This window comes from Hyperolius riggenbachi, chromosome 3 (genome assembly GCF_040937935.1).
Source record: "Hyperolius riggenbachi isolate aHypRig1 chromosome 3, aHypRig1.pri, whole genome shotgun sequence".
NCBI lineage: Eukaryota > Metazoa > Chordata > Amphibia > Anura > Hyperoliidae > Hyperolius > Hyperolius riggenbachi.
In genome coordinates, this window is record NC_090648.1 from 253,656,809 (window position 1) to 253,670,584 (window position 13,776).

Here is a 13,776-nt window from a genome sequence, read left to right on the forward strand (position 1 = left end):
ATAAACCAAATATTTCTGGTAACTTCAGAAATAATCATTGATCATTTTTATGCATCCAGTTATCCTATTCAGCTATTTCCCCAAGAGCTTTGCTTAATGAAAATTGCAAAGCCAGTTTATAAAAAAATATTTTTTTTCTTGGAAACAGCAAGAGAAATTAAGTTGTTGTTTTTTTTGTTTTTTGTTTTTTTTCAAGGTTACAAGGAATGAAATTCCTGCTTCCCTTATCTTGCATAGCTGTTGGTGGAATTTTACTAATTGTTTTGTAAGCCTCAGATCATTTTAAAATCTAAACACACTTGACAATTCCCCTAGGTGCAAAAACTGAACGCTAACAATGAGCATTTCTCCACACCAGTTTACACATGACTTTATAGACATTGTTAGGAAAATGACACTGTGGCCACCCTATCTGTAAAGGGAATATAAAACATTATGAGATTGTTAATTGTCAAATGAGTTTTCTTGATTGGGTATTTACAGCAACTTGCAAAACCAGATTTTTTTTCTTTTTCTTTGGCATTCTAAATTTTTCTTATGTAACATTGATTCCTTTGTTTTGTGCATATGCTAGAATTCTATTTTTATTTTGTTTTAAGTCTAATTATTGTACGAAAAAGGGCTACTATTAAAACCAGTTAAGAATTATGACATCTATGCTACTAATTCTGGCCAAACAAAATTAGGTAGTATTTAAACACTTTGTTATATAATAGGTGTGGCATGAACCAGAATGTGAGGTCACTTAGTAGGTGATCTTAGAGGGATAAAGCCATGTTGCTTGGTACAGGCATAAAATAACATCTAATGGAAGTGTTCAGTTTCTATATTGATGTAAATGAAATGATTAAAAATACTTAAAAGGATACGTCCAAGTAACACAAAAAAGGATCCACTTACCTGGGGCTTCCTCCAGCCCCTGGCAGCTGTCCTGTGCCCTCAGTTCCAGTAGCTCCCAGTCTCCTCTGCTGTCGAAGCCGACCTCGCCAGGTCGGGTTCCGGGTTGGCATCTTCGCGTTCCATGGTGCGGGTCATGTGGTCTCCCCAACGTCATTGGGACGCCGAGGACTGCAGAAGAAGCCGACTCAGAACCCGACCTGGCTCCTCTGCTTCACCAGCGGAGGAGACCGGGAGCCACCGGAGCTGCAGCGAGGGCACAGGGCGGCTGCCAGGGGTTGGAGGAAGCCCCAGGTAAGTAGATTTTTTTTGCGTGTTGCTTGGACGTATCCTTTAACTTGATTCTGTCTTAACATAGGCTTTTTTCTTTCCTGGCATCCTTTTTGTATAAAGACTAGAAAGCTTAGAATTCGAGTTTCTTATTCCATTTCCTGCAATCTGGAAACCTCTACTGGCATCTTGAAAATCTCTGTATTATTTCAGATATTCCATCAGTCACAAATTGGTATCAAAATACAAGCTTTGGAAATTGATTGCACACAAAATTCCAGCAAATCCATATTTAGGACAACCGCCCTTTTAAATCAATATCTTGAGCACCTGACTCTCTCTGAGCAAATAATTTTGAGATCATTGTTTAGTTTTAAGTGTTTTATATACTTCATTTGCCATAAGTTTTAGGCAACCCAGACTGGGTAAGCTGTTAGAACAGTTTGTTGCTTGCTGTAGCTCTGAAGAGAGAGAGTAAGGAAGCGGTAAAACTCTTGTCTAATTAAACTCCATATATGTCTTTGTTTAAAAATGAAATGACTACAAACAACATTTGCAAAGCACTTTTCTCCCATAGACTCAGACCAGTTATTGGTTGAATGATAAATTGTTGTACAGATGAAGAATTCTACAAGTCTGTAAATGCCAGGCTAAACAAATGGCTTTTCAGTCGGGATTTGAATAGCTCCAGGGATGGGGCTGTCTTTACTGGGTGTGGTAGGGGATTCCAAAGGGTAGGGGCAGTATGACCGAATGCTCTGGCTCCAGGGGTTTCTAGGTGCACTCTGGGAGTGACCAAGTTTATGGATCCTGCTGATCTGAGATTGTGAGGGATGTGGTGCAGTTTCAGCAAGTCCTTCATGTATCCAGGTATGAAGGCATGAACTAGGGTTGAAAGATCCTCTGAGGAAATAAGATGTTTAATTTGTGCAATATTCCTCAGATGGAAGTAGGAAGTGTTGACTACAGGTTTCTTGTATATATGTGATCTTGACTCAAATAGTATATTAAAGTAAAGGTAGTCCAAGGGAAAAATGAAGGCCGAAAAGATTGCATTGTAGTTATTAAAAAACAGAAATAACAAATATGTCATATATTCTTTTATGCGGGGAAGCTCTATTATTTTATTTATTTATGTTTGTATCTAAGCTGTGCAGGTGCTTTGGGGTAGTGGTTTCATTTCACTAACTCACAAATCCATTTAGTCATATCCAATTAGTCAACTTAATACATAAATAATGAATAGTAATACATAGTACATTCATTTATTACAAAAAAAGGAATTATTATTACTGTATAATGTATAATTCAAGGGGGGCAATTAATCAATAAATCTGTCATAGCTACGGAATATGAAAGGGGATCTTTATGTTCGTTATGGGTTCACCCACCACATAGGCAAAATTAGATATGGTTACATAGCCCATGTAGTTATTCATTAATAAAATGCAGCCTGATATATGCAATGTAGGAAATATACCTATGGTTGCAACAGACTTCTTTTAAAAAGCACTCAATGAATCAACACAACAATGTCCAATTGTCAAAGTAGTGTGTACGCAAGTTGGCAGTCCAACCATTATGCTACTTATTTAGTATATTACTCTACATTTCTGGACTGAGCGGTTTTCTGAAAAAAAAAGTTTGTTTCATCAGTAATATTCTGTTAATCTTGATAAATTATTTTGGAAGCAAATAAGGATGAAGCATAATTTTAAATGTAGATTGTAATTTAATGGCATTTTTTTCTTCTTTGTAGATTAAGATGGACGATCGTACAATTAAAACAGACCATGGCCTATTACTTCGCACTCTGAAGAAGAGAGATTCAGGAGTATACTACTGTAATGCAGTAGAACATGGATTTATGCAAACTCTCTTGAAAGTTACTTTGGAGATTATTGATACAGAACATTTAGATGAACTTCTGCACAGGGATGAAGACCTAGAAAGCCATAAGCTCAAAGAACCATCAAACAGTATGTCACCAACACAGAAAATCTGGTATAGAGACTTCATGCAGTTAATAAGTCACCCAAATCTCAACACAATGGATGAATTTTGTGAGCAAGTATGGAAAAGAGACCGCAAACAACGTCGGCAAAAAAATGTCAATGCCCAGGTTAGTACCAATAAGTGGAAGCACCTACAAGAAAATAAGAAGGGCAGAAACCGGAGGACCCATGAATTTGAAAGAGCGCCGAGGAGTGTCTGATCTGAATTACCTCTTCGAACCTCATCCATGTAGGATATGTACAGACATTTAACTGGAAAATGCAATATTCATGAATATTTTCATGGCATTATTTGGATGTTTACAGGGTGAAAGGTTCCAAAAACTTTTCACTGTTTAAATAAAACACATTAGTAACTTTCCAAATAGACTACATAGACAAAAAATGTAAGATTTTAAAGACAAAGTGTCTCAGCTTGGTTTTCCCATTTCTGAAACAATTCTCGTCCAGATGTTGATTTTTGTACTTCCTTTCCCAAGCAGAAAGTTAGTTTGCCTTCCTGCCATTGAAATGAGAATTGCCTTGCATCAGTCATCAACACCGTTCCCGGATCTAAATACAACATTGATTTTCTTGTCACCATTGCATATACCTGAAGATCTTTATAGACACGTTTTTTCTAACATGAAAAGATGAGGAGTTTTCAAAATGCAACAAGAACTAGTCCACTAACCAGCAAATATGTTGGGTTTACTGATCTACTACTGATATCTTCAACCAGCTTTGACCTGAAGTTGTAATGTACTTTTAATTTAAATGACAAATATGCAGTTAATGTAAGAAGTTTTTTTTTTTGCCCTTTATAGTTCTAGCACAGATTTTTTTTTTCTTTATCTTGCACGTATTATTTTATAAAAATGTATTTTTATTTTATTTGTGGTTTAACTCTTTATTTTAAAGATGATGAATTGGGCTAGCAAGGAAATGAACTGTCGTACAAATGGGAATGATATTTAACGTATTTTAAGCTAAAATGAAAAAAATATATAAATTTTTGCTATTTGACGAAATGGAGAGCACTTATTCTGAATAAGCAGTGTTTGGATCCAGCAAAGAATAGCCATTTTGTTCATTACTCTTCCAGTTGGACATGCATGTACATTTGAATAAGTTAAATGTGTTCTACAAGCAAAATAGTGATAGTCTAAAATAATTAGCTATAGCAGAAGACTCAAGCATTATGACCATAAACTTAAAGGAAGGAGAGTTTCTGTGTTGACCATAGCAAGCAGATCTCTACTGTCATATTTAAATACATTGAGACCATGCCTTGAATTGTGGCTACAGTCATAATTTCTGCTAACCATCCAAGTTTAACACACTAGGGGCCTAATTCACATACTGCCTGTAACTTTTCTGTGCCAGTAGTATTACCAATACTAACAGGATGGTTATGCACAATGCAAAATAAGTGCTACCAGCGATTTATAGGTAATGTCTTGCTTAATAAGCACATTACTATAGCAATGCTTGTGTTACCCATGTACCGGGGCTGCACTTATTGCGCTACAAGCATTACTGTGCTTCAATTAGTACCAATACTATTGTGTTACCTGTATGAATCAGGCCCCTGGTTCCATATGTGCATGATATAATTGCTCCATGAGCAGGCAATTTGTCCTTAGCAAGAAAATCCCAATACTTGCATATTCATTCATTATTTTAGATCATCATTATTGTTTGAAGCTAAAGAGGAAATTGGTTTAATACATGTCACAGTGTATTATTAGATATTGGACAATAGGACAAATTATACATTATAAAATGTAAACTATTTATTGTGAGCTCTGAAGTGATCACATCTGGGTCTATTGATCACATGGAGCACAATCTAAGCAAATGAAGGAGTGCACACACACAAACTCCTACTGAGTTACTGTGTTATTATGCCACAATCTTCCCTTTTCATAAAAACCTGAGCTGAAGTAAGCATGCAGTGAAAGTGATATAAATAGTGCATCATTATTCCCTTTTAAATATTTTTTGTTTCTTTTAAACTTCTAAACTAAACATTTTTTTAAATATCCCTCATTCAGGATGTGTATGCATCAGTAATTCAGATTCCAGTCTATCTCTGCTGAACACTTGTTGCAGTTGTCTGACTCTGGCATTACAAAATGACAACCAGGCAGATCACATATTTTTCAGACCAGATCTGCACTTTGCTTAGGAAAAAAATTGCTCTCCATTCAGTAAACCACCCATCTACCAAATAAAAACTTCACACCCCATTGTATCCACACTGAAAGTCTTCAGGTGATGTCATTAGGTCCCATCTGGCCTGGTGTCCTTCATTTTATGTAAGCTGGATACTGCATCATTGTCGTAGTGGTCTAGCTTACTGCAGAGCCTTAGTGCATGCTGATACTCACCCTCATGGAGTGGAGAACATTTCTGTTGGGGGTACTCACCCTCCCTGCATTGGTGTTGTGGCCAGCCAACTAGATAAGATCCCTATTGCTCTGTAGTATCATTGAGGGGACAGAGTGGTTACTGCACATTCAGCCTCCTTGCCAATGCTGAGGTAGGCTGCTGAAGTGGACTATGCTTGTTTGCTAGGTGCATGTATGTACCATATTTTATTTTTATTTTTTTATTTTTTTTGCTCTTGCAAGAAAGACCCATTTATTTAAATGTTGTTTCAAACTTTGAAGCTGCTTTAAAAGGAAATAAAGATGGCAGCCTCCATTGTGTGTCTAATTACAGGTTTCTTTTAACTGCAATGTCCGACCTTGAGGTTGTTTATTGTTGTATGAACTCATGGTAGGCTAATACAACTGACCATTTAGTGACCTGACTAAATTGGTTGCTGAAACTTCATTGTGTCATTATTTTTGCATTTCCTCAGAGGCATGCATTCATGTTTATGTCATGAATATCACAGCTTTATAGAAACATTAGAGGTGATTACAGTGCACACTCTGTCATGGTCAAATTTGCTTTCTGGAAGGTTGTTTGGGAAACACAAAGGAGTGACCTTTGTACAAATGCCATATAGGATATGAAGAAATACACTACAATTTCACCAAACTTAACAATACAGTCATTGCTTTTTATATTGCGTTTTATTACCACAGCAGGATGTATATGTGGGACACGTTTTACATTAGCAAAGTTTGTAACCCACTTTGGTTTTATATAATGTACCAAAACCCGCCTCCATTAACATTTTTTATTTTCATTATGTTTTACATTACTGTAAGGACATTGAGTTACATTTTGTATATACAGTTATTATCCAAATTTATTAAAATATCAGTTACACGTGAGATGCTCAGAAAGCTATTAACATCTTGGTTTTATTGTGAATATTGTTCTGTAGCATTTTATTTTTATCTGCAATGGTAATTTCAATGTGACTATAACTTTGTAAATGCTATAGTAAAACTGTTTTCACAGCTTTCTTCATGCATTCCACAGTGGGGTGCTTGTTGCAGGACTCTGTGGGAACCTTAAAGCTTTTCCTCTGGTCGCGTCAGCCCAGTGATATTACACAGATGTAAATAAGCTTAAAGTGAGCAGAAAATCAGATCCACACTTCTCAGCCTGGAGGAACTGTGCCTGTGCAATCTCTGGGCTGGGCTACACATCGGAGGTGAGGTTGATCATGTAAGGAAACTTGCATTTTAGAGAATTATATAAAAAAAAATATACGTTCATGGATGCAAAGCACAGGCTTAAAGTACACCTGAAGTGAGAGGGATATGGAGACTGCCATATTTATTTGCTTTGAAACAATGCCAGTTTCATGGCATCCTGCTCATTTTTCATGCATCAATAGTGTCTGAATCACACCCCGAAAGTGTATGAAATAAAAGGCACAAGTAAGTTTGGGCACCTGAGATAGCCGCTAGTAGAATTGGTAAAACTATCAATATTCTACGTACTATTAGGCTCTATGTAATTATGATTACTTATATTTTACTATAACCTAATCTGAACCCATCCTCACTTGAATGCCCATTGCCTAGCCCTAACCAATCCCCCCAACTGGTGCCTAACCCTAGCCAACTCCCCCAGCCGATGCCTAACTGTACAATCCCACACTGAAATCCATTCCCTGATGATTTCTACGCCCCTATCTATGCCTGCCTTAACCCAAACAAATGGCACCAAGAAAGTATGGGCACCACAACAGGTGGTACAATAGCCACAATTAGCAGCTATAACCAAAAAATTGGGCACTGAAATTTGGGCATGTGAAATAGCAGGCATTTGGATCACCTGCTATAAAAACTGCTGCTTCAAATAATGGGCATGAGGTGAATCGATTTGCATTTTTGAAAATAAAATAAATATTTCAGCCTCTCACTTCAGTGTCCTTTAACATCGGGATATGTTTCAGTTACTGATTTGAGCACATATAAGTTTTCCTTCTAGGAGATACATTTTAGCTTATGTTTAAAATTAAAAAAGTACCAAAAGTAGGTAAAAAAAAGTAATGTAAAAATTATTCTGAGTAATTTCTTGTATGCTGGTGGTTAAAAAAGGCATTTTATTTATTAAATTATATTTTTTTCACATCATAAAGAAAACTTAGTAGAGATAGTGAATTGATTGGATTAGGTCCATAGTCTTTGTAAAATCGTGTATTCCATTTTGTTCACTACTTAGTACAAATTTGTATTTTCATATAGTTTGCTATAAGTGTCATGTATGTGAAATTGACTCCAGTAAAATAAGAATTTGTCCAATAAGTTATATTTAAGGCTCAAATATAGGCATAAATAAAAATAAACTGCTAGGCTAGTATTGTGGGTGCAGCTCTGCTCTGCTTGTTTAAAGCGGAATATAACCCTGCATTTCAACTTTGTTCTAAAACATTCTTTACAGTATATTATATGCAACCAGCATTTTTTTTTTACTAGACCAGCATTGGAAGGGTTACACAGGGCTTTAAAGTTCCTGGAGATTTCTGCAGACGCATTAGAAGCTGACATAGATACATTTTGTTTACATAAATGTATCTAAGTGTTGAATGTGACTCACTCTCTCTGACTGAGAAGGAGCTGGAGGACAGCCAAAGAGTGTGTAACATTTCTCAATAGATACATTTAAAGGGGAACTTCAGCCTAAACAAACATACTGTCATCAAGTTACATTAGTTATGTTAATTAGAATAGATCAGTAATATAATCTCTTACCCACCCTGTTTTAAAAGAACAGGCAAATGTTTGTGATTCATGGGGGCTGCCATCTTTGGCATGGGGCAGCCATCTTTTTGGTTTAAAGGAGGTGACAAGGAGCAGGTGACACAGTTCCAACTGTCCTGTGTCCGGATCACCCCTCCCAGTTGCACGCGCTAGGCTTCAAATGTCAAATTCAAAATGTAAAAAAAAACAAAAATTTCACCAAAACAGCAGAACGAGAACAACAAAATCAGAAATCCCATCATGCTTTGCACAGCATCAGGGGAAAAAAGCCCAGGCAGTTTTATTCTGTGCAGCTAAAAATGAGGCTTTTATAAGAGAAACAAAGTTCTGATGCTGTGAAACTGTTAAAGAAACGCAAAGCCTTTTCAGTGCTGCTGAGTCGATTTTTAGTCCGGAGGTTCATTTTAACTAAATAGAATGTAACAATCTGAACTTCTGCATATCTCTCCACGGAACTTAAAACCTCTGTGTTTAACCCTTCCAATGCTGGTCTAGTAAAAAAAATGCTTTTGCATATAATATGCTGTAAATAATGTTTTAGAGCAAAGTTGAAATGCAGGGTTATATTCCGCTTTAACATGCCATTACTGTGCTATTCTGTAGTGCAGTAATGTGCAGCCTCAGCTTGATGTCCTGTGTGGAGCTAGGACTGTAATACTGCTGTGTAGCTCCAATGATCTTTCAGTGGTTTTAGCAAAGGTGGCCACACACGATACAATAAAATGATCCAAATGTATGGCAATTCAATAAAAATGATCAAATTGCTAAAGAAATCGAAAGCTTTTTCTGTATTCGAGCAAGAAATCTGATCGGATTTCCTGTTTTTATTTGGATAAAAGTCAAACGGGAGTGGTGGATTTTTCTGATCAATTATGGAAATTGTATGGTCAATTTCCTTACATATACTCCCAAGCAATTTTCAATCATTTTTTAATAGCTGGGGAAAAATTGAGCACACGTGTAGTACATTGGCCAGAAAAATGTATTTCAATTCTTGAATTGGAAAGATATTTTAAAAAATGGTATGGTGTGTGACCACCTTAACATGCACCACCACCTAACATTGGTGTTAGTGTTCTAGTAACTGACAAGATCTTGGCAGCAGTGATGCAGTCCTAGGAGTCCTAAAAGAATGGCTTAGTGGTGTTGGAGAAAAGCAAATTACTCATCACTATACTATGGAAAAGCACTATATTGGGGGTTACAAAAAATAAGGAAATGTTTTAGTTACAGCACTAATACTACCATTCTGTTTTTAATTTTTTTGTCAATAGATAGGCTAGAAAGTAAACCTGTTTATGGACTGAGACTCCTTCCTGAGTCATAAATTGTGCTTGCTCCATCTTACTTCCTCACAAAGCAGCTCCAGTTAAGCTGAAGAATCAGCTAGTGTCATGGTCTTTAGACATGTGACATTAATGGCAGAATAAGTGGACATTGTCTATGGTTATAGCTGGCCAATGAGAACTACTTTTGTCAAGGAACACACATTACTACTAAGTCCTGAGTCTATAAACCAATTGATAAAGGTTCACTTCAACGTATGCCATTTTCACTGACCTCTACAGCTCTAAAAGGAAAGTCTATAGACATATTTTATGCAATTTTCTTCCTGTGCTGTTGCTATCATTGTTATGCCTATCGTTGATATCAATGAGACAAATATGTGCAGTTTTATACAACAACACAGTGAAAAGAGTGAAATATACATTTTATATCTACCCAGAGGGAATCCTTGATTAGTTCTAAAGCAGTTCTTTTATCAGCTGACATGCACATATACTGTATAGCAATTGTCATATTAATTATCCATGGAGGAATTTGGCCAGACCCCAGTTATCTCATTTAAAACATCAGAACACAATAAAATTGTCTAAGGTTTGGTAATATGAGAATGATTCCTGGTAGTAAATGTTCATCTTCTGCGATCATATTAGGCTTCATCATAAATTGTCTTACCATAGAATATTTTTCTTCACTAGCAACTCTGTCCACTATTTCTGTCACTTGAACAGGTTATAACATGTAAGGGAGACACTAAATGAGTGCTAAGAGAGTATTAAAGGGGCCTAATAAAAACCAAGCAAATGATATTTTGCATTTATCCTTGAGTTATATAGAGTAGAACTGGGTTGTCTGCATGTTTATCAAGAGAAAATTATTTTCCATTGAGGTTCTGTCACAAAAAAATCTGATTTGGGGTCCATGAAACTTCCACATGACTCTGTACTCTTGAACAGAGATGGTCTATGAACTTATGTAAACTTATATAAACATCCAGTGAATTTTATAATGTTATGCAAATGTTGCAGCTTGGAATTGGAATACATGTAATTTTGTCTAATTCCATGTTGCAAAAACTTGTATAAAAATGACAAAAGAAAAAAAATGTATGAAGTTATTTAGATCTCGATCACCATCTATTTTTTTTTTTCAGTAAGGCTGGTCTTACAAAAGTAGATTGCTCAGAAAATGTTGTTTTGTGTCCAGATATAAAATAATAATAAAAAAAAAAAGATGCAGGTTATGAGGTTAATTGAGTTAAACATTTCTATGAAAAGATGTTTATTTTCCTGTATTCTCAGTGTCCCTGAATGTATGTAATGTCAATATTTTTGACTGTTTGGTAGCTGGAGAGAGTTGCTTGCATATGACATTGCCATAGTAAGTGATTCTGCAATGGTTAATTAAGCTGTTATCATTACAAAGTGCTTCAAGTGTTAATAAAGAACATACTCGGTAACGTGGTTTAACTAGAATATTGGTTTGGTAAATTAGAAAATATATTCGGTATGGATAAAGCCATATGTTAACAAAAAAAATTAAAAAACATAAAAGCGGTTATTCGAAACATCTTGGACTATATGCAATTCACTTTTTCCCCTGAGTTTTCTTCTAGGAGATAATTTTTCAACTTCAATTTAAAATAATTTTTCAGCACTTTGCTATGTAAAAAGTACCAAAAGTATGTGATGAGCACTATCAAAATTATTTTGAGTACCTGTTTTTGCTCATTGGTGGTTTAAAAGTTATTTTGACAAGTCTGAAAAGATCACCTAGGAGAAAACTCAGGAGAAAAACTTAATTGCATATGGACCTTTTCTCCTATTTTTCTCATAGGAGATAATTTTTCATCTTCTTATTAAAATAAGTTTTTAGCACTTTTCAATTGAAAAAGTAACAAAAAGTAAGTGGAAACGTACTGACAATCTTATTCTGAGTATGTTTGTGCTTGATGTTGGCTTAACCACTTAAGGACCAGGCTCTCTTTGCCTGATCTGTGCAGCGTGGGCTCTCCAGCCCACAGCACAGATCAGGTTTGCAGCATGGCGATCAGACTTTCCCCCCCTTTTTTCCCCACTAGGGGGATGTCCTGCTGGGGGGGGTCTGATCGCCGCCAGCTGCCTTTGATTTGCGGGGGGGCTCCTCAAAGTCCCCCCCGCAGCGATTTCCGCCCTCTCTGCCCTTACCTCACTCTCCTTCACGATATGGGCTGCGCAGGATGGATATCCATCCTGCGCTGCCTAGGATAGGCTGCAGCCTATAAGATGCCGCCGATCCCCAGCCAATCAGAGGCCGGGGATCGCCGATCTCCTTTACGGCGCTGCTGCGCAGCACGCCGTATGATGTAAACAGCGGGGATTTTTTCCCCGCGTGTTTACATTTAGCCTGCGAGCCGCGATCGGTGGCTCGCAGACTGTTCACGGAGACACCCTCCGAAAACTGACATGGAACGGCCGCTCGAACGAGCGGCCGTTTCCATGTAATTCCAATTACGACCAGCCGCCGCCTATTGACGTTAGGCGGTCGTTAAAAGGCATTTTGATAAGCTGTGAAAAAAATCACCTAGGAGAAAACTTAGGGAATAAATGAATTGAATAATGGCCAAGATGCCTATATTCTGCAGAAGAAAATATAACCATTTTGAAGGTGAGGTCAGCTAGTTCTCAAAAGCTAAAAGGGTTTCAAATTTTCCTAGAGATCTAAAGGGAGGGGGGAGATGACATCTCTGTATCTATAATGGATAGTAACTGGTGAATTATTTCACTGCAACAATAAAGTCTGCTGAAGGGCTATTAGCTGAAAGCAAGATCTTTCTTTTAAGTTGGCCAATGAGTTGTATCATCCTGATTCAAAACATTCTGCCTTCAATTATTTCATTACACTTTTAGATTAAGAAATATGTGCTTCCTGAATTTGACATTTTATCAAATATTTAAAAAATTGCATCAAAATATCCCTGTTATTTCCTTTGTTTCAGAACGCTCTTGTCTTATTCAGGTTTGAAGACACAATGTGTGGAAATATTGACTTGGCACAATGCAGAAATATGGATCCGACACCTAGCTTATTCAGAATATTTGAAATGTTTCCCTCCCATAATGCCTCCTGAAATGGTTACAGTAGCACAATGTGGTTTCCAACCATGCCAACGGCACCTGTGTGATGAAACAATCCTATGTATTCCAGTGTTCTTACATCAGCATACCCTATGGAGAATAGCACAGCTGGGTATTGTGCAGTAGTTATTAAATAGACTTGCTCTCAAGAAAGACTGAAGTATGTGGAGCTGGGAAGCACACAATTATATGTACATAGCACTGCACATGTTTTTTATTTTTTGTAATGGTCTTCCACTATTAGTCATAAACCATAAAACAGATCTTTTCTGTACTGATCCAACAGTGACTGCAGCGATTGTGCAAAATGTGGCTTAGCATTTACTGTATAGATCCATGGCCCACCTAGAGCAACTACTGTATGTAAAAAGACCTCAAAGAAGCAAATTGCATGTGAGCAAGCAATTTCTGATCCCATTTTATGCAGTATTTAGTGATATCAATGATATGTGTTAAAATAGTTTGGTTTTGCTACCTAAACATTAGCCAAAAGAGATGTAAATATTTTAAATAGTTAGGGGCGGTACAGTGTAATGTACTGATAAACATAGGTACTCCATTTCAATGTGCTCATGTACAGTATATCCATGCAGTGCAAAAGCCCAACTGTCAGCTGCATACTGTGGCCTAACATTGGTAATTTTTGCTGTTTTCTGTGTTTTCTTTTGCTATCTACAGGCCTAAGAACAAAGTGCATATGTTTCTATATTTATCAATACATGTATGGGGGAATCGAAAACTGGAGAGGAAATGTATTAAGACTTGCTGCTGTAAATTATTCATTTGGCATGTATTCAGTTGTTAAATAAACATTTCTTCAAAATAATGGAATCTTGACATTTTTCTTCATACTTTTATGCAAGTGTTACATATTTTTATTTACTCACATTGTATACTAAGCTGCCTATTTTTGCTGTAGAAACAGCAAACGTATTTTGGTTAATATTAGCCAATTGGGCCTGAGGGATATCTTCAGCACAATCAAAAAGAGCTGGCACATCCAAGGTGAATCTTTATTGGTTTCATACAAAACATATAGCC

The 13,776-nt window shown here is 36.7% G+C and overlaps 1 protein-coding gene across 2 annotated transcripts in view; it reads left to right on the plus strand.

Moving 5' to 3' along the window:
- The window catches only part of SEMA3A (semaphorin 3A), a 295,451-nt gene extending 281,890 nt beyond the window's left edge, over positions 1 to 13,561 (plus strand). The window contains exons 17-18 of one of the 2 annotated variants that reach the window (XR_011030380.1): positions 2,927 to 6,791; positions 12,597 to 13,561. Coding sequence is in view for 1 of the 2 variants with exons in the window: in XM_068276173.1 (XP_068132274.1) it covers positions 2,927 to 3,382 (456 nt within the window). In the remaining variant the exon portion in view is untranslated. Of the gene's footprint in view, positions 1 to 2,926 lie in introns of both variants that reach the window. The other variant, XM_068276173.1, reaches the window with a different exon arrangement.
- The last annotated feature ends 215 nt before the right edge of the window (positions 13,562 to 13,776 follow it).